Genomic DNA, 20551 nt, shown 5'->3' with positions numbered 1-20551 from the left:
TAGCAAGTACATGGCTAGCATACACGTCTTTGAAGAGGTTAAACATAAACATAAAAACCTAATACTTTGCATAAACCCTCGAAAAAGTTCACTTAATTGAAGATAATGCCAATTGTAGTGTCAATTCTTAAGGTTACACGCCGATTTTCAGATTTTGGAACAGACGCTTTTATCCAAAGCGACTTACAATAATGTAATGTAATGTAATTTATATCAAAAGTATGGGATATATAGCTACTTGCCATTCAGCCATGAGGGACAGGGATGCAGTATCACTGCCTTGTCAAAAATGCAGGGGTGTGGCTAAAAACCAGGCTCAGCCATTGGACTAAAACCCCTTGTGTTTCGGTAGTGACATGAAAACTGGGGACATGATTTTTTGAGTATAGTTTTTTTATTAAAAAATGATACTCACAATACATCTAAATATTCCAACTTCTGTTTGAATGTAATCATAAAGATCTTCTAAATACACAATTCAACAAAATAAAATAAAATGTTTTAAGTGTTATTTACAGAAATTGAAATGTAGATCCCTAGGGAGGTGTTCCAGGCACGTCCGGCTGGGAAGAGACCAAGGGGTAGACCTAGGACCAGGTGGAGGGATTATATCTCTTCGCTGGCCTGGGAGCGCCTTTGGATCCCCCAGTCAGAGCTGGTTGATGTGGCCAGGGAAAAGAATGTTTGGGGCTCTCTGCTGGAACTGCTACCCCTGCGACCCGACCACGGATAAGCGGGAGAAGATGGATGGATGGATGGATGGAAATGTAGATGTCAGGGTTGGGGACAGCTATTTTCCAATAGAAAGTACCCTATAAATGATGTTTTTGTATATATTAAGCTTATCTCTATCTAATTTAATGCCTTATGTTTAAATAGACCATAACATATTCTTAGTAAATGTATGTTTGACTACTTAATTGCTTTGTTAAATAGTTGTTCTTGTTGTGGGACCGCACTTTGTGCTAATTCGGTAGAATGCCCCACTGACCAACCCATATGAACATACAGATCAATGTTTAAAGCGTGTTATATTAAACATGAGAAATTAATAAAGTCTGTCAAAAACTACAGTAGAAATGTAATCAATGAAGATGCAGGGAAACTGACTTCAGACCGGCAGCTGCACACACATTTGTGTCAAGGAGGGAAGTGTTTGTCCTTTCCCTGTAAGATGAGTGGGAAAGAATAGTCACACCTTCATAACCCGCATGAACCAGATCAAAGTCACACAATCACACAAACACACACAATGATCTCCATGTGTGACTCACTGAGTGGCTGAGCACTGTCAATTCATTATTCCACAGCACACACACATCCTAACGTTCACTTACAGGAAGAGGGATTATCCAGTAATTGTTAACATGAGTTTTAATCTGTGTGTGTGTGTGTGTGTGTGTCTGTTATTCCATGTTTGAGACTTGAACATTTTACCCTATTTACATGATGAGTTATATTTTTGAAGAAGGCAAGCATTATTTATCACATAAAGCATTTTATTTTTGAAATATTGAATTTACTCAGTTTTCCCTTAAAGAAAAATACTCCTCCACAAAAAATGATCATTGTAATGTCAGTTATGAGAGAGGCTGCTGTATACTTTTTATTACTTTTTTGTGACGTGCATTATTCATACTTTGACAGTTTTTGTAACATAGTTTATAAACAATGAGCTTCTCTCTAAAACCTTTGAAAAGAGACCTGCATTTTCCACTGTTTCGTGTTCTGCTATTACATGCTATTACAGTGCCCATCAGGATAAATCAGAGTTACAGGGACATCTTGTGGTGAAGAACGTGCGGTGCGTATACTGTTATTTTGAGTGTACCTGTGAAAGAAAGAGGCAAATACTTCATGGCACACACTGGGTTACAATTAGGCGTTTGTATTTGCAATATTACATTATTTACTCTCTCTTAAAGTAGTATATGTAGTTCTTATTTTTGCATACATACGTTTTAAACAATTTTAATTTAACTGTTTGTGAATTTTAAATATTTTATTAATTTCACATCATACGATATATTTCACCATTTCTTTGGTACGTGACATTAACATTATTATTATTATTATTATTATTATTATTAGTTTTATTATTATTATTATCATCATTATATTATTAGTGCGAATGCTGTTTACAGAATTCCACTAATAGAAAAAGAAAACATATTAAACAAAATGCCTCTTGAGGGCATGAAGAGAGAACAAGTCCAGCTAGCTCCCAATAGATTCCCATGTTAAATTGTTCTGGATCTTTCTTCAGAGCAGAGAGAAGTACACTTTAGACAAACTGCTCCCATCTCCACATTTTACACACAAAACCCAAAAAAACAACATATTTCAGTTCATTGGGGTTCCCTGATGCTCACGGTCTGGTCATTTTTTGATAAGAGCCATAGTTTTTGAACAGGTGGCAAAATTGTCAGATATAATCCCCAATGCATTCTTATGGGACTCAGTGCTGCAGTTGGTTGTCATGGTGTTGCTGGGCAGATTGGAGCCACACACACGTGAGTGACATCATCAGAGCAGACACCATGGAAAGCTTTGTTCTCTGGGTTTACACACACAGGTGTTTGTAAACATTCAATCACTACTACTTACATTTAATATCTTTATTTAACTCCTTCAGCCTAATTTCAGCTGCAGGAACCATTTAAGCTTTTTCTGCATTTGTTTAGCTAAAAGCAGCCATAAATGTTCACAGTTTACAGCCTTCGCATGCATTTTCTGCAGGAACTGCATTTTCTAGTTATTTTTAGTATTGTATGTGATTACATTTTGAATTTTTAAATAGCTAATAAAGTTTCTCATATGCTGTGGAGTATGTGAACAATATTTGCCTCAGTAGTGGAGCAAAAATAAGTAGCAGAATAAAGAAAAAGTAAATTACAAGTTGCCTATCTCAGTACTTAAGACGCAGCCTACAGTCCTATAATAAACCCACTCAGTTGCTCTCCTCCTTTCCTTGCAATACAACTCTCAGACTGAATGTGAATCACAGCTGTGAGCACTCTAAAACGCTCCTCGCGCACTACCGGAATCTGTGTGTCGGTGAGGACGTGGCGCGGCGGAAACCCCGGAGAGGAGCTGAATATACTGGAGATTGAAGATACAAAGGAGCACAAAGAGGGTCCTGCGCACACTCGCTTACACGACTGTTGTTCCACGTGGCCCCTGTCATTGACCAAAACACTTGCGCAGTGCAGACCGGGAGGCGGGCGAGCAGGGCGGTGCAGGGCAGAGGTTTCCAGATGTGAACCTTTAACCCGCCCGGACTAAAGCTTTACCGTTCATCAACTATGCAGACAGGTAAGTTCTCAATGACTGAACAGAGATTTAAAGTAACACAGCTTGTGTTTATCAGAATGATTAACATCACTAAATGAGGGTTTCCATACGCGTATGTTAATGTAGGCTACATTTTATTATGCGTACTCTCTTTCACTGATACTCTTTTACGCCACACATAGCTTTTATTTTATTTTGTCTTTAATTCAGGGCTGTAACGTCAAAGCAGGAAGACAATAACAGTTTATAAGAGATCTTCAGTGTGTATTATGTTACTGTGCTCCACTTCAGGCTGTGATAATGCTGCAGTGAGGGGAGAGGAGTGTGAGCCTCGCTTTGTTAGCATCACTGCTACTTCACATAGAAGCAGCAACGTTAGCCGGTTTGTCACACACGGTCATGTCAATTGGCTGGGAAGGTTTTTTTTTTACACGTGGTCCAAAACTTCATAAGCTGTAAGAGATGCAGGCTTTGTACAAATATTTTTAACAAATTGATTTCTTGTTGTTCTTGTTGTTCTTGATGATGGTGTTGTTGTTGTTGTTGTTGTTGTTGTTGTTGTTGTTGTTGTTGTTGTTGTTGTTGTTTCTTCTTCTTCTTCTTCTTCTTCTTCTTCTTCTTCTTCTTCTTCTTCTTCTTCTTCTTCTTCTTGATGTAAATTGCTTAGTAAATAATGTTTATTAGTGATATTTGTTATTATTATTGTTACTATTCTTTTTATTATGAGGATAAAACTACTTACTGTGGGCAAGGTTACACATCCCATCATTTACCTTTGCATCTCCCACTGTAGACACATCATGGACATACTCACTGACAGAGTGTGCTGAGCTGAAAATAGATGTGTCTTGAAAAGTCTGCAGGATTGTAACACAGTTAAACATTCATGTAATGAGTGGTTTGTGATGGTAGGGAGTACAGTAGGTGATACATGTAGATAGAACAGTTGACACAACTAATAACACAATTGACTATGAGATTAAGAGTATACAAGTATTTCGGCACATAGCCATTAGCATTAGCCATGGGGAAATTCCACTTTGTACAGCATCACAAAACTATCACTTCTGATGTCTCAAAGAAGGAGTATTTGTACAGGCCTATTTCAGCATTTCTTTTCCAACCATCAATTCATTCTGGTCATGTTTTTCAGTAAATCTATGACTTTTGAGCAGACACATTCCTGATGGTATTCCTAACTGTATTCTGTGCAGATGTGATGAGGTTATAACCTGGCTGTGTGTTGTAGGTGTGTTCATGGAGTCTCACCTGGGCAGGACGACCCTGTGTGTCCTGTCTCTGTTCCTGCTGCTCACTCACCTGAGCCAGGCTGCACCGGGTCAACCTGCGTCACAAAGGTTACTCCATCTTCTTAATACAAAATGTTGCCTTTTTTCACACATAACAGAACAGAACAAGTTGTGTCTTTCAAGTATAATACAATATATTTTCATGTCTACATTTTCAATTTGTCACTATTTTATGGTCAAAAGACTTAGGCTACATTTGCACACTATGGGGGGGGTTGCAATATCAGAATGGACACCTTTATATATGACGCTGGTTATTTTAAGCAGACCTTTGACGTGACAAATGATGAATGTTTCTGTTTTTAATGCCAGCAAAGGGAAACAGAAAACATTTATTTGCATCTATATTTGTTTGTCTTTCAGGGAGGAAGCAGTCGAGGCCCGCCCCCCTTCAGCAGCGCTAGCCAATCCCTTTGGCTCTGGAGAAGAGGACCGCAGGTGAGTAAAACAAGATGATGTTTCACACACATACGATACACTTTTTAATTATAAGTCTATTAAGTGCTTTCTTAACGTTCCTTTAGTATGTCACTTCAAATGCAGCTTGAAAGTAAAACTTTATCAGAGGATGATTTAATATATCTCCCATAGCTGAAATATATTAACAGTCATGCATTGCTGATAGTTCAATCAGGAGAGACGTTTTTTATACGTAACAATATTTATTGCCGGGAATACACAGATGCATGTAATGGTGTTTGGCGATTAGACCCCGTTGTGCGGGAGTATCATTCGGGAGGGGAAAAACCGACCCGATTAATCCCCCCCTGGGGTCTAGACACTGGTGGTGGTGAAGGTGGGAAGGGATTGATGGAGGTCGGTCTGAAGAAGAGGGGTTCAAGCTTGACCCTGGATTTGGAAGAAAGGAAGGTGGAAGGGTTTGAGGAGGGCTGCGTTCAGTCACCTGAAATGACAACTGTGAGGAAGGGGAGAGAGCAGATTTAAAGGTTTAGCAATGCACAATGATAAGCTTGTGGGAATAGAGGCGAAGTGATAGGTTTAGCTGGGGAGTGACGAGGAGAGAGAGTAGTAAAATGGGAATATGTGAATGAATGACTAAAGACGGTCTTCCTGGTTGAACTTGCACTAAGCTTCATTAGTGTGACTACTGATCCAAATGTGTTGAACCTGCAGTCAGCTGTTGTGGACTGTAGCTGCTGTCTTGTCACTCTGTGGACTTCGGCTGCTGTGTTGTGCTAATGATGTGGCCTGCACCATAAACTGATAAGATCACATGTGCAATAACACTGCTTTATGCTTTCATTATGAAATACTTTTTGTTTATGGAGATAATGTAGGTGACAGGTCACATACGTTACAAATACACTCTGTACAGTAGTCTGAACTGACCAATAAGGAGTCACAGGTTTGATTTAATTGAGGAGCAAAGAGAAAGATAACCACTTTGTGGATTTTGTATCTCGAAGAGAACGTTGTTTGTGACGATGTGGCTGCAGCTTCTTTCTCCTTGCTAATAATAATAATATGTATATGTATATTACTCTACCATCGTGTTAGCTTAAAGAGATAGTTCCATTTTCTTTTAAGTGGGTTTGTATTAGGTACTTAGGCAGTGTGTTTACGACTTATTCTACAACCAGTACCCACACATTCTGCCCTCTTCGACTGGGAGAGTTGCTGCATATGTGTTGTTTAAAATGTTTCTACTGTGAGCATAATTTTTAAGAGAACGAAAGATGGTATTGCCGCTCTTCTTTTCCATATAAACAAACAAAGTCTGAAAGACTCAATAGGAACACGTTAAAACATTATAACAACAACAACAACAACAGAAATAACAATAATATTGTGATCTCACTTGCAAAGAGTTAGGGTTGAACCAATCTGTCCCCTCAGTGTTAAAGTTTGTCTCTTAATAATTGACTGATAAATTGACGTCCACTCTTTGCACAGATTGCTGCAAAGTTACATTCAATCCAGTCTGAAGGACAGCCAAGGAGGACCCGAAATCAGCACCTGGGAGCAAGGTAGACAATCCCACATTGTGTGTAACGCTCATTACCACATATAAATACTTTTTTATAATAAAACTGAAAATCTATCGGGTAGAGTTGCAATATTAAGTCGACTGAAGATAACTGACAACTGTTTTTAAAATCAATTAGTTGTTTAAGTTATTTTTCATGTAAAAATGTCAGAACATACTGTTTTGAAAATATGGAGATTTCCTGATTCTTCTCTTTTATGATATTACATTGAATATCTTTGGGGTTTGGAGTGACTTGAGTGACACAAGACTTTAAAGAAATGATTATTAGATTAATCTAAAAAAAGTTATACGATGAGCAAAGTGTCCCAAACCACCATATAAAGGTTATTGAAGTTGTGTTTGCGTATATACAGTTTGAGTGTTATAACTGCAGAGGATATCACGTGTGTGTTTGGTAATAATAGTCAGTTCTCTCCTGCTTTGTCTCAGAGGTTTTCTTCCTGTTTGGTCTTTATGACTTCGACCGCAGTGAGCTCCTGGATGGCTTGGAGATGATGAAACTACTCTCAGACTACAACTCCCATCATACACCTGGAGCAAAGACCAATGTGCTGGTGAGGAGGAGAGCCTCTCTACTTGTACATAAACCACTTTCACACTTTTTAGCCTCTTTATCTGACCTGTGTGTGTGTGTGTGTGTGTGTGTGTGTGTGTGTGTGTGTGTGTGTGTGTGTGTGTGTGTGTGTGTGTGTGTGTGTGTGTGTGTGTGTGTGTGTGTGTGTGTGTGTGTGTGTGTGTGTGTGTGTGTGTGTGTGTGTGTGTGTGTGTGTGTGTGTGTGTGTGAGAGTACAGGTGGTGTCTATGGTAGACTTTTTACTCCAGACTCACGATCTAAACCAGGACGGCCTGTTGGCCCCGTCGGAGCTGCTGTCTCCTTCATTACCTCACACACAGGTACTGCACAGTCACACACTTGTTTCTTGTGCAACGTCATGATCATTGCCTCCAAGACACTGACAAGGCAAGAGAGCAAGTACTTAAGTGGACAAAATAAAACTTAATTGTAACTAAAGGAGTATACTGAAAATATGTTTTCATGATTTAAGGTTATGTTTTTTCAGTTTTTCCGGAAATTAACAAATAAATTACAGCTGCCTTGATTATGTGGAGTAGTCGATTAGTTAATCTATAGAAAAATAATTTCCAACTACTTTTATAATGTAAGTTATTTTTCATGCAAATAAAGCAAAAAGTGCTTTTTTCAGCTTTTTGAATATTGTCTCAGGTTTTTATTATAATTAACTCATAGACTTTAAAGATCACACACTTGTTTGATACATGTTTTGAAAAATTCACAGTATAATTAAACTCACATTTCCACCACAGGACTCCAGCAACAACAAAGCAGCCGAGGAGAAGCTGTCAGACCACGGGACTGACGAGGAGGCAGGAGGAGCAGAACAGAGGGAGGAGGCTCAGCAGGAGGTGCAGCTTCAAGATGAAGACAAACCTCAACAGGAAGTAAAGACAGAAGAAGAGGAGCTCATAAATCAAGTGGAAAAACAGCAAGGACAACAGATCCCAGAAGCCCCAGCTGCAGAACATGGGCAGGACCACAAAGTCCCCGTTCATCAGGGACAACCAGAGATGTGAACACACAAACTGTGGACCGCAAGATTTCTGTTGAAAAAATACCAAAATTCCGCTGAGAGAACTTCTGAATCTTTATCCCTACAAATGATCTTTATCTCGATTACAATTCTCGATTACACTTTCTAATTCAATTGAGGATTTACACGTAGATGGCTGAGGAGATCAGAATCTGAAATCTCTTCAACGAGGAATGTATTGAAAAGTTCCCTCTCACTGCATTTATTTTCTACAGCGAGTAACAATGACTTAAAAAAGCTGGAAAAGGGAGAAAATGACTACATTTAAAAAACTAAAAAAAGCAGTATTATTTATATTAGTAAAACAGAAGCCATCCCTATTAGGCAAAGTACTTATACATATTATTTTATTCTACATGCAAGTGCAACAGTTGGTCATCTTTTTTTAAATAATTTGGAAAGCACAAGATGTGAATTTTGTTTTATTCACTTGTATTTATGAAGCATTTTCTATCATACCTGAAAGAAGGAGCATGTTTTAATGTTAATGTGTTTGTCTTTAGAGGAACAGTTTGTTCATGTTCACACTGATTGGCCTTATGACTGAGCCACCAGGACTGTTATTTAGTTACACTGCTCTCTTTTACTACCGTTTGGCAATATGCTAAGACAAACTGATGTGCCATGAAATTAAATCCGCTCTTCCTTGGGAATTCCGCAATGATTAGTTTATTTACTGAATACAATTAGGCCATTTTGATGGAGAAAAGCACCATATTGTGCAGTATCAGTCAATTCTCCATTTTCTTTGTATGCACTTAATCTAGTAAGCGTTCACTTTTGATGATTTCATGTGCCTGAAGGAGTTGGAAACCATCAAATCAGTAAAGGTTGGGAAGTTAGAAAGTCCCCATTAAAATGACATTAGTTATTAGCTGCAATGCAAAGTCTCTATCTGAAAACTTGACATGTGTTTTCAGTATGAAAGGGTTTCCAACTTGTTCAAATGTTCTCTTTTTAACCATTTATGAATTCATACAGATTAAAAAATAAAGCAAACATTTCATTTATCGTCTGCTTTTTAAATTCTGTCTCCAGTTACTAAGATGTGTTGAACTTCTAAGAACAAGGTAAGGTCTTTTTATAGGAAAATTAACTGACACATTTAGTTGTTATTGTAAAATGGTATATAGCCTACCAAATGACATTTCAATTTATGAGGGAAATCGCACATCTGGCTCGTTTTTCTGCAGCCAGGTGAATCAAGTCCTAACACATCTCTCAGTGAGCTCAGCACCCCAATCCTCAGTCTTTACATGTAACTTTAGGTAAATAGTGAGGTTGAACGTTTTCCAGGGAGATTGGCACCATCATATTCTTTAAGTCTGATTCCATAATTGGGAAGTTGTTTTAAACCAAAAGACTGACTTGTCACTTGAACAAGTCTTGAAATTGCTTTTATATAGATATGAGGCTGTATTTCACAGTTGAGTTGTGTGTTCAAATCTGCAAAGAGGACCACGGTACACTTATTAATCATTCATCTGTTTTTCCAAATCAAACATCAGGTTTCTTTAAATAATGTATGCCACTTCTTTTAAAGCTTGTGCTCTTATGTGCCTGAAGCTGCTAAGTGAGTTCTTAAGTATACACTCTGCAGTAAAGGCAGTTTAGTCCTTATGTTTTTCACATCTGTAAGAATCATTTTAAAGAGTCAAGGAGACCTGCACATACTGTCAAACGACATCTAATGGTGTTTTTCCAAACCCTTCTCAAGCTGCAGATTCCTTATTAGCTGAATAAGCTGATTACAGCTAGGCCCAGTAGTGGTATGATAAGGAGAAGGTCATCTATTCCTTCAACAAGATGTTCAGATAGCATGTGCAGCCAATGGATAAAATGAAACATGAAATGTGCTTAATGTTGGAGTGTTAAGAGAGACGAAGAAGCCATGACATGACGTGACGATCCCACTCACTGTAAATCCTATTCCTCGAGTTTAAAAATAAATAAATTACAAATCAAGTGATAGCTTGTCCACAGTATTATTTTAAACTGCAGTTTGAGCCAAGAAGGATGTGAAACATGAGCCCAGGTATGAAAAAATAACAAAGCAACGAGTGCTTTATCAGCGTTTTATCTTAAGTGGTTCTGCATTGAATAGTTAACATGCATTAAAACGTTACACACAGCTTTGGATGACAGGACGTATCTAAAACTAAGTGTTATGTTAGCAAACACAAGCCGTTTTCTATCTGAACATGAATGCATGCTGAAGTTCTGCTTTAAACAAATTCATTTCACAGTAAAAACGTGACCCATTATACTCATCTTTAAATCAATCAAGACAAAGGAAATGAAACACAAGACAAAGGAAATGAAACATAAGACAAAGGAAATGAAATATAAGCCTGCAGGTATAGAAAAAGTCTGTGTTAAACATTCCCTTATCACTAAACACCAAAAGTCAAACAGAATAAGGCTCATTGACCGTTTAGCATATATAAAACAGCATTCACGAGTACAGTGCTGACATACAGAGGAAACGCGTTGACTGGTTTCTTTCGCTCCTAATCGTTGCACTGCAACATGAATATGCGTGTTCCTCAGTGAAAAGGGGAGCATGTTGTATAGAAAGACAATATTCCACTTGTGAAAATACTTATGGAAGCTTGGTCTGTGGAGGAATGTTTTATATGGATACAGTGTGAACCATTATTCCCATTTCAGTCAGATATGGTTTGAAAGGAAAGGGATTTCTACTCTGTATACGTTTAAGGCCAATTAGAGACAGGGGCCACTTCTATTTAGGCCAATGGGGATAAAGGGCATTAATGGTGAGTTACACTATAGCTTGAGATCGACTTTATGATAAAAACAACAACTAGAGAGGAGACTGTGTCACTGTATGCAGCATTATAATATGAGAACATGAGAAGTGTCTACCAGTAATGCCTCTTTAGCAGCAATGTTATCAGGGATAGTCCACACTGGTTATTTGGTCCTTAAAAACATAAATAAACACAAGAAGATAAATGAAAGATGATAGAAAAGTTTGTCAAAGTACACCGAAGAGAGGAAAGTGGAGAAACATAAATAGCATGGAGGTAGAAAGGAGATCTTTGACATCATATCCAGCTACCAAAAGTGGTCTAGTTTTTGCATTAGTACTCTGCAACATAAGAATCACAATCAACAACAAATCAAACACACCCACACCAGTATTCACATATATTAGGAAGAACAGGAGGTGATAACCTCTAGCTTTCTTATTTCAAATCCAAAGATTGGAGAGGGAGGAGGCTCTCATTAAAAGGGTTCGGATGTGACCTTTAAAGGGGACATATTAAGCTGCGTTTCATACTTGGACTTTACGTTTCCAATAGAGCATCTTTACATGCGTTATGGTATACATTAGGAAAGGTTTATTCTAATGAGCCTGTTTCAGTGTAAGGAGTGGAGCCACATATAAAGGGCTTGTTGAGTCTTTGTGTTCTGATGTAGGAAGGACACAAAAACTCTCAAAACTCAAGATACCCAAATGCACTGATAAAGTGTGTTTTTCACGACAATCCCCTTTAGAAAAGGAAGCTCACTTTTCAGACTTATTTTGAAACTGCGTATGCTGCAAGGCAGGGGCGTCAAAGCCCCGTTTACAGGTTGGAAAAGTAGATTTTAAGGAGGAGACATCTGAAAAAAGTGCTTCCAAGAAACAGGAGATTTACACAACTCTGGATAAGTCTGTTGCATAGTGAAGTCATATGTTTCAATAACACAAGAAAAAGAGCTAAGTTTAAGTTTGTAGCTTTATCAGCTCCAATCCTAAACAAAACTTGTTTTTTATGGACTGAACCAAAACCTCATCACTGCTTATCTCATCCAGACTGAAGTTCTAGTCTTGTAAGGCCTTTGGGAAGTAGAGTAGGACAGGAGTCAGATGATGGGCAGCAATGATGTTGGATGTGCTGAATTATAAAAAGGACAAAGCAGGGCAGTGTGTCTTTTAAAGTTTTAGTTGTAACAAATAATCTGGATGCCAAAGGGCTTTGCACTCCGGCAAAGACAGTGAACAAATATTAATATATGTACCCAACGTTAATAAAAGAAACACGAAACTAGCGATAGTGCCCTCCAACCAAATGTAAACTCACACACACACACCTAACTGAGAATTAACTGCAGATAGTCTGGTTTGGATCAGTCAATTTACCAAACTGTAATGTTTGACTTCACCTGTTTTTATCTGCATCCCCCTAACAACCAGGCTCTTACATTTGAAATCAGGTGATCATACCTGAATAATAACCACTGAACCCATCATGTGACTCCTACAACTGATATTCACTTTTCCTATTGGTCCACCAGGAGCTGCCAGGGCGACAGCATTAGCCTGAAACATTTTACAATCAGTACCCATGTTTGCTGGGTACTTTGTATCACACCTAGATCAAGTGTCCAGGCTCACAGAGCACGACACACAGATAAAGCACACAGTGTCCTTCTCTAGATCTGCAGCACCAGGCCGGCGGCTGAGACGTTGTCTCCTCCGCCTGCAGTTTGGTAAACCTCGGTGCACACGAGCACCGGGGCCACGCAGATCTCGTAGTCGTCCTCATCCCAGCAGCTGACGGGCCGGCTCTCCTGCAGAGGGATCCGCACGCTGCCCTCCCGCTGGCTCACAGAGAACGAGTCGTCCATGATGAGCCGGGCCTTGCTGGGGTCGATGTCATCGGAGCCGCAGACGTGGCGGTTAGCCGTGAGAGACGCCTTGGCGGTGGCCGACATGGTGTTCTTCCACTTGGAGCCGTGGGTCACGATCATGGCCTGAAAGGCGAGCGTGTGGACGTGGAGCCGAGTCAGCGGCTTCGCTTTAGCGCTGCTCGTGTTGCTGGCTTCCTTTGAGCGGAGGTTCACGATGCGGTACACCTCCCTCATCTGGTCGAGGACGGTGGCTACACGAGGGTTAGGGTCTGACAACACCGTGATGTTGGAGCCTTTCAGCAGGCTGAGCAGGTTGGGAAGCTCCTGTTCATTCATGCCTAAAGAGTCGGCCTGGGAACACAGAGTGACGAGTTAGATTACTGGTCAGCCTTTAACTGAGCTGGCATCTTCCTATGCTGCCTTCAACTTTTCTTTACTAAATGTGTTTTTAATACAGCAAGAAAATAGGGAGCAAGCTAAAATAATCATACAAAACAGATAAAAGACAAGAAGAGAGGAACTATACAAATGCAGGGGGGCACATTTTGTTTAGAAATGTATTCAATACATTTCACTAAGCAAATCCAGTTTCAAACTACCTGGAAATATTTGTCAAAACACCTTTTACCTTTTTATTATTTCCCTTATTTCCTTTTTCGACCCTGTGTTTGTGTAATTGTTCTAGTAGCCTTCAATGTTAAGTAATGTGTTGATTTGAAAAGTTTAACCAGCAGTTATACATACATGGAGAATGACATAGTGAAAAAGTTCCTCCATTATACCCTCTTCTACAAAACTAGCCATCTCAAAATGGACTCCAATCGTAGGAGAGGAGGAGGAGAGGAGGTCGGCGAGGCGGGAGAGCAGAGCCTCGCGCTCACCTGGAATCGAGAAATAAAAGAAGGGAAAGGGAAGAAAGGTACCCAAACATTAACAATCACAAAGTAATGTGGAACAATGTTTAATAATAATGAACGCCTATTTCTCTTGTATCACAGACATAACAAAACAAAATGAAACATTCTTAAATGAAGTAAACATAAGTCATAAAGCAGTAAGGATAGTAATTAATGGATTTGATGAACTTAGAAGCAACATTGTGAGATTCTATTCTTTCTTACATCATCATCATCATCATCGTTGTATCTTTTTCTTTTTTTTTTAATTAGACTGTATTTTTCATTTCTTTAGCTTGATAACAAACTGGAGATTGTTTTCAAGTAACTCATGTGAGAACATCTTCAATGATGCGGGTTTGAAAACTGACCACAATCAAATTATTCTGAAAATCTAAATCCTATATCATTACATCCCTATTCACCAAATTACCTGACTGGAAGGGGAAGTTATCCATCATTTGCAGCCCACCCACCACCAGCAGATCTGGGTCAAAGCCTTTGAGTTTCTCTGCAAAAGCAGCCATGGAGTCCAAGTAGGGGTTATGGTCATCGCTGTGGACGATATATCTACAGAGGGAAAAACAGTGAGCTTCAAATACTGCATAGGGTAACATTAATATGCATGCATCTAACACACACAGGTTCTGATACTGACAACATCTATCAGATTCAGTCTCCTGTGCATGATTGAAAATGTGCCTCTGGTTTAAATACTCTCACATATACAGTTCCCTGCAGCTTCTCAAAGTGTGTACCGAACGCTCCACTAACACATACCTGTTGGCTCTACGTGACGTGTATTGACCCCAGCTAGCACCAGACGGATACTCCAGGATCAGATGAATGTCTGGCTCCTCAACTATGTTCCCTGCCACTGGAAACACAGAGGGATTCAGAACAGGAAGTGAAGGAGAACGGGTCGGTTTAGTACACTGAGGGCACAGAAGTGTACTGTATGTGTGTGTGTGTTTGTACCTGCAATGTGTTCAGACAGGACATCAGTGAATTCGGGGCTGAAACTCCCCCCTAGCAATAAATCACATCCCTCGGTTGCCATGCGGCCAGCCATCACCGGGGCATTGCCGCCTATTGCCCATCTGTTGCCGGGTAGGTCACGAGACGCTTCCACCAGCTCGCTGAAGAAGGTGTCATTTAGCACAAAACGCCTGCAAGACAGAAAGAAGTTAAACAATGTTGAAACTTGAAAGAACCAACACAATTTCCTCTCAAAACTTCATATTTTTCTTATCGTGTCGTAGTTATTTTATTCATTTGTAAAGCATTGTGAATTCAAGTTTCAAGGCTTTTATTGTCATGTGTGCATAGCTAGGGTGTGGATATGACAATGAAAACCTTAGGCCACAGGCTTTTGAAATATGCCGTTTAAATAAATGTGCCTTGGTCCAAGAACTGAAACCTGTTCACCAGGTCTGTTGCAGAACACGTGAATCTGAACATCTGTGAACACCAATGGTGAAAACCAATGTATACTCAGAAAAAGAAAACAGACAACTTAAAATCCTCTTCAATACTTGACTGTGTTTAATATATACAGGAAGTGGCTCCCCTTGTTGCTATGAGACACCTGACACTACGTAAGCAAGCACCCTTGTAATAATAGCTGAAATATTTCTGCCGAGTCATTCTGAGTGAAGCCATCACATGGAAAACAAAAGAAGCATGAGTCGTGTTCATTGAGCCTCATGGTACACAAACAACCATAATCTGGTTCAACCTGTAGATATTTCTAACTTGTATATTCATGCTTATCTGTACCTCTAAACATATTTCTCTTTCTGAAGACATACGACTCATTTTAAAATGTGAAATAATCTGCAGTACTCGTGGCAACAATTTCTTCTTTGCACAGATCAAGTTTCTTTTTTGGCGGAAGTGCCTCCAAATTATAGTCTTTACAATCCCTAAATCCACAAGAAACCAGGCCACACACACACACACACACACACACACACACACACACACACACACACACACACACACACACACACACACACACACACACACACACACACACACACACACACACACACACACACACACACACACACACACACACACACACACACACACACACACACACACACACACACACACACACACACACACACACACACACACACACACACACACACACACACACACACACACACACACACACACACACACACACACACACACACACACACACACACACACACACACACACACACACACACACACACACACACACACACACACTATCTATCTAGTATGTCTATTTTATAAGAAAAACATAGCGTGTTTCATTGTACTTATTTATATGTACAGGGCGGCTGTGGCTCAGTGGATAGTGTGCTGGACTTCGAATCAGGGGGTAGCAAGTTCCAGTCCCACGCAGTCAGCATGTCGTTGTGTCCCTGGGCAAGACACTTCACCCCAAATTGCTCCTGTGGGGATTGCCCACAGTATTGAGTATGTATGTAAGTCGCTTTGGATAAAAGCGTCTAACAAATGACATGTACAAATGTAATATGCATGCAAATAAACCCTTTCACATTCATGGTGAAATCGCATAGTGTTTGTGAAAGATCATGTGATAGGCGGTAGGCAGCCTGAGGTATGCATCGCAACAAAGAAACTGTTTTCTTTGAAATCTACTCTTGACTTGTCCTGACAAAGTTTCCATCTACTCCATGTTCCCCATCTTTCCTATTCAATTAGAATGTATTAATTAGTCAAGTTTTAGCAAAAGTGCATGCGTTTGGAAAACAGTGAGCTTAAAGTACGACTTGAAAAATGAGCCTTGGAGTGTGAGAGTTTGCTAACGGATGTTTTATGTATATTTGCTGTTGTCACAAACAGACTTAAGTTCATCAAGAATTATATCAAAGTTGTACTCACTCTGCGGCAGCTCCCGGTGCGAAGAAGTAGGCGAAGCTCTGAGCCAGCTGCACTTCATTTTCTATGAGGTCGTGGTGCAGGGGCTGGTCTGTGTGAGCGAGGCCGATCTTATTCAGCAACGAAACCCCGTCCACTATCAGGTCCACACAGCCTCCAAACCCTGTGGGGGAGGAGAGGGGGAGGAAAAGAGATAAATGTTTAAAACATTTACCTAGAATCAGGTTTACAACTCCAAATCTAGGGTCAAAATGAAGTAGATAAAGAGATGACCTACACTATAAAGACAAATAATAAAGACACTATTTTGATTAATAGTTATAATTCATGCAAAGATGGCACATGTTTCTTTCTTTGCTCGTTTATATCATATTAAACATCTAAATGGAATAAATAGCTTTAATTAATATCTTTGGGTTTTGGACTGATAAAGCAAGACGGTTAAAGAAACCTCCATGGACTTAGAGGGATGGACATGTTTCACTAGTTTCTGACATGTCATTGACAAAACCATTCATCTCCAGAAGATCATTCACAGATTTTATTCAGATGCTGGTTCCTACAGTGAGAACAAAACTGGGTAAAACAGCTTTTAAATATGCTGCCCCCCCCCCCCACAGCTTGGAACAATGTACAGAAGGAGCTGAAACTCTCAGATGTAATCACTATGGGGGAATTCAGGTCCATCTTAAAGGACAGAGAACACGACACCATTGGTAGATGTGAGTGCTCGTATATCAAAAAATCGTTTTAAATGTTGCCAGTTTTTAATGATTTTTAATAGTTTGTTTTATTTCGCATATTGACTGGCTAATGTGCCATTTTATTTGTGTTTTACAGCTGTATTTGTCTGCCTGTCTTGTCTGTATTTTATCTGTTGTAACTTCGTACATGCTGCCCTTCTTGGCCAGGTCACTCTTGGAAAAGGGATTTTAATCTCAATGAGTCTTTTACCTGGTTAAATAAAGGATATATATATATAATTCACAGGTGAATAAACAATGTTAGTTGCAGTGCTATGACTGCAGTCAAACTGAACATTAGATGAACAAAGACAAATTTATGATCGGCAGTGAGTAAACTGAGCATGTACGAGTCCTCACATGCAGCTGCTGAGCTGCATCATTTTTCTGCCACCATGGCAGGTCAAATGATGCGACACATCGATACAGTTCGGGCTCACGAGTCACCAACGCATAGCTTTCATCGACAATATTTTCTGTCAAGTCTGAACCAAGGCCAATACGCTTAGCAAAAACCCAGACTGCCTGACTAAGTTATTAAGCTGGGAGAAAAGGCAATGGAAAAAGTTAGTTTGTTTCACTTTATTTAACATATTTAACTTCTTGCTGCTTTGTTTGCTTTGCTTTTCAATGCACTTTGCTAACCATCTGCTTTTCTCTTTAGATAATTTGCTTTCCATAATATAAAGTTTAACAAGAAGACCTGTGCACATTATTAGGTCATAAGATCAGCACAAATTACATATTTACTGTGCTTTTGGTTGAAAGTCAACAGGCCAGTGAAGCACCTAATATAAGAAACATTATAATGAGATGCAACTTGTTATGCCTTATACATTTAATCTGAATAATAACAATGTAAGCGATGACTGCGTGGCTAAGCATGTTGAACTGGGTAAAGGTTGGACTGATAGGGGATCACATCTGTTGTGCGGTCGTAACAAGGCTCAAAGGACAAGATTTTAGGATTAGATCAGGATAGTGAAAGACGGGCCAGCATGCAAATAATGTTGTTTGCTGTAAACTATCTTAAGCAGCTTGTCAGGTGAAGAATTCCAGCAATGTTCCTGATGGTGGATGGAGGATCTCTGAACTGATGTTTAAAAGTGCTAAACATTAATGGTCGACCCTCTGTAACCTCCCTATTTGTCCAAACTACAATCAACAATACAACACTAGCTAAGATCTAATTGATTTTCCCTAAGTCATTCATTTGCTGACAAACCTCCAGATATTAACAGAAAAAGGGAAATGTGTAGCTAGGTTAACTTCATAGTGTACACATGTTCCCAGGGTCCCATGCCTCCCAGCTCAATATCCTTTACACATTTAGGAGACCTTTCAAATTGTTTTATGTTTTCAGAATTGTTTTAAATTGCCTTGGTCAAATATCCAAGCCAGTTTGGGTTAATGTGTGAAAATCACCCAAACCATAGCTCTTTAAAGCCCACTGATGTTGTACTTCTTAATAACAAATGTGTTGCCTCTAGACGTTGACATCTCCACAGAGGTTCAAAGTGCATTGGAAACTTCAATTTCCCTTTCAACCATTCCCATAATGTACAATCTTTTACGTAATAAGGACCCTGGAAACCTAGGAATGACCCCTTTAGCTAATGTTTACCCTTGTGTCAGTCAGTGGTCTAAAGTAACTAGGTACATTTACTCAAGTAGTGTATTTAAGAACAATTTTGATAGCAGGACATTTATTTGTAATATAGTATTCCTACACTTTGGTATTTGTACTTTTACTTAAGTACAATATCTACTTACTTCTTCCACCTCTGGTATACATGGTTAGAATGATATGTGTTTTGTTCTGCTGTGTCACAGAGCAATTCATGTTTTGTTATTTAACCTGGAGCATAACCAGTCAATACGAGCTCTTGTGCATGCTATACATTACATCAATGATTATTAGCTCATAGACTCCGTATTTAGACTCTAACTGATGTTAGGCTAGGCAGCGTTAGCTAACATCACCTGTACTTACCCACTGCCACTTTAGGTCGGGCCACGTTGTTCACCCCGACTTTTCCTTCAGCCCGGAGCAGAGAGGACAGGACGGTGTCCAGCCGGTCGTCCAGTACTTCATTCTGGGGTGACCGGAACCAGAAGGACAAAATAACCACAAACAGGGACACAACAGGCCCATATTTCATCCACGAAGCCCTTCCTTCTCTCTCCATCGCTCGCTGTCTTACTAGATCCGGTTGCTCACACCGCCGGTTAAATGACAAGCCGTGCGTTGAGTTAATTTGTTTTACTCGCCGGAGTGTCCCGGGTCAGTGGGACCTAACTGGGCGGAGACTGAGCAGAATCCTTAATTGCTGTTATTGTTTTAAAACGTCGCCACTTCAACTGTTATTCAGTATCTTTAAAAAACGTATTTCTATGATCTTTTTGTAAAGAAAGCTTCTTTTTGTGTTCTGTTGTTTACTGACGCACCGATTTCAGTTTTGTTAAGGGAATACGCCTGTGTATAAAACACTTATTGTACTACGAAGGGGGAGTGTTTGTGTTCGCTGACAGCAAGGCGTAAGTGAGGGCAACTTTCATATATTCAAATAGACTGGAAATCAGATGTCAGAGGGGCAAAACCGGCAAAATAAACACCTAAATAGAATAGAACAAGTAAATACATAGGGGAATGTTTCATACGCATCGCCAATGTTTAATTTAAATGCTTAGCAGGCCCCACATGTCCTTTCTTTTCTCCAAAAATGTAATAACTTGTACAGTTCAATGTGTGTAAAACAGATTTTTTTTTTTTTTTAAAGGGCGGTTTTGGCTTGTAAAATTAAAATGTAAATAGAATGTATCCACATCATCCTTTCTTATAATGGCTGAATGGTTACATGTCTGTTCTCAACAAATGTTTATTACAACGCACATGTACAATGTAACCATTATAAGAAATATTTACAATGCCAGACAAGATGAGGCAGGTTTAATGTCGAGCAGTGCAAAAAGTTAAATGTATATCATCTTTAGACTTGTTGAGAAAATGCTTTGCAGGGTAAAACATGTGTATGATGTTAAAAAGACGTTTAAATTACAAATAAGATTGAACAAAGTAGTGCATTTTTAGATGCAGCAATAACAAACTTTTATGATCAACCATCAGGATAGTTTGGACTTATAT

The 20551-nt window shown here is 39.4% G+C and overlaps 2 protein-coding genes across 2 annotated transcripts; one reads left to right on the top strand and one right to left on the bottom strand.

Moving 5' to 3' along the window:
* The first annotated feature begins 3046 nt into the window (after positions 1-3046).
* Positions 3047-9236, top strand: cgref1 (cell growth regulator with EF-hand domain 1). Its single transcript, XM_034075382.2, has 7 exons — positions 3047-3315; positions 4544-4652; positions 4968-5042; positions 6519-6592; positions 7045-7169; positions 7408-7509; positions 7942-9236. Exons 1-7 carry the CDS (start codon positions 3306-3308, stop codon positions 8206-8208), a joined length of 762 nt encoding a protein of 253 aa, XP_033931273.1. The 5' UTR covers positions 3047-3305; the 3' UTR covers positions 8209-9236.
* A 1025-nt stretch (positions 9237-10261) lies between these two features.
* Positions 10262-19617, bottom strand: adpgk2 (ADP-dependent glucokinase 2). Its single transcript, XM_034075312.1, has 7 exons — positions 19400-19617; positions 16667-16826; positions 14741-14931; positions 14543-14639; positions 14196-14332; positions 13611-13747; positions 10262-13217 (listed from the first exon to the last, which is right to left on the bottom strand). Exons 1-7 carry the CDS (start codon positions 19593-19595, stop codon positions 12669-12671), a joined length of 1467 nt encoding a protein of 488 aa, XP_033931203.1. The 5' UTR covers positions 19596-19617; the 3' UTR covers positions 10262-12668.
* Between the last annotated feature and the right edge of the window lie 934 nt (positions 19618-20551).

Source organism: Pseudochaenichthys georgianus, chromosome 3 (genome assembly GCF_902827115.2).
Source record: "Pseudochaenichthys georgianus chromosome 3, fPseGeo1.2, whole genome shotgun sequence".
Taxonomy (NCBI): domain Eukaryota; kingdom Metazoa; phylum Chordata; class Actinopteri; order Perciformes; family Channichthyidae; genus Pseudochaenichthys; species Pseudochaenichthys georgianus.
This window is presented reverse-complemented; position numbering and strand designations above follow the sequence as displayed.

Bases quoted from the DNA above. Each gene is read 5' to 3' on its own strand.
- cgref1 (XM_034075382.2), top strand. The intron at 5,043-6,518 runs GTGAGTAAAACA...CTCTTTGCACAG, and splicing joins TCTGGAGAAGAGGACCGCAG to ATTGCTGCAAAGTTACATTC. The intron at 7,510-7,941 runs GTACTGCACAGT...TTTCCACCACAG, and splicing joins CTTCATTACCTCACACACAG to GACTCCAGCAACAACAAAGC.
- adpgk2 (XM_034075312.1), bottom strand. From the start codon at position 19,595: ATGGAGAGAGAAGGAAGGGCTTCGTGGATGAAATATGGGCCTGTTGTG. The intron at 16,827-19,399 runs GTAAGTACAGGT...CCTCCCCCACAG, and splicing joins CCGACCTAAAGTGGCAGTGG to GGTTTGGAGGCTGTGTGGAC. The intron at 13,748-14,195 runs GTAATTTGGTGA...TCTCGATTCCAG, and splicing joins TAACTTCCCCTTCCAGTCAG to GTGAGCGCGAGGCTCTGCTC.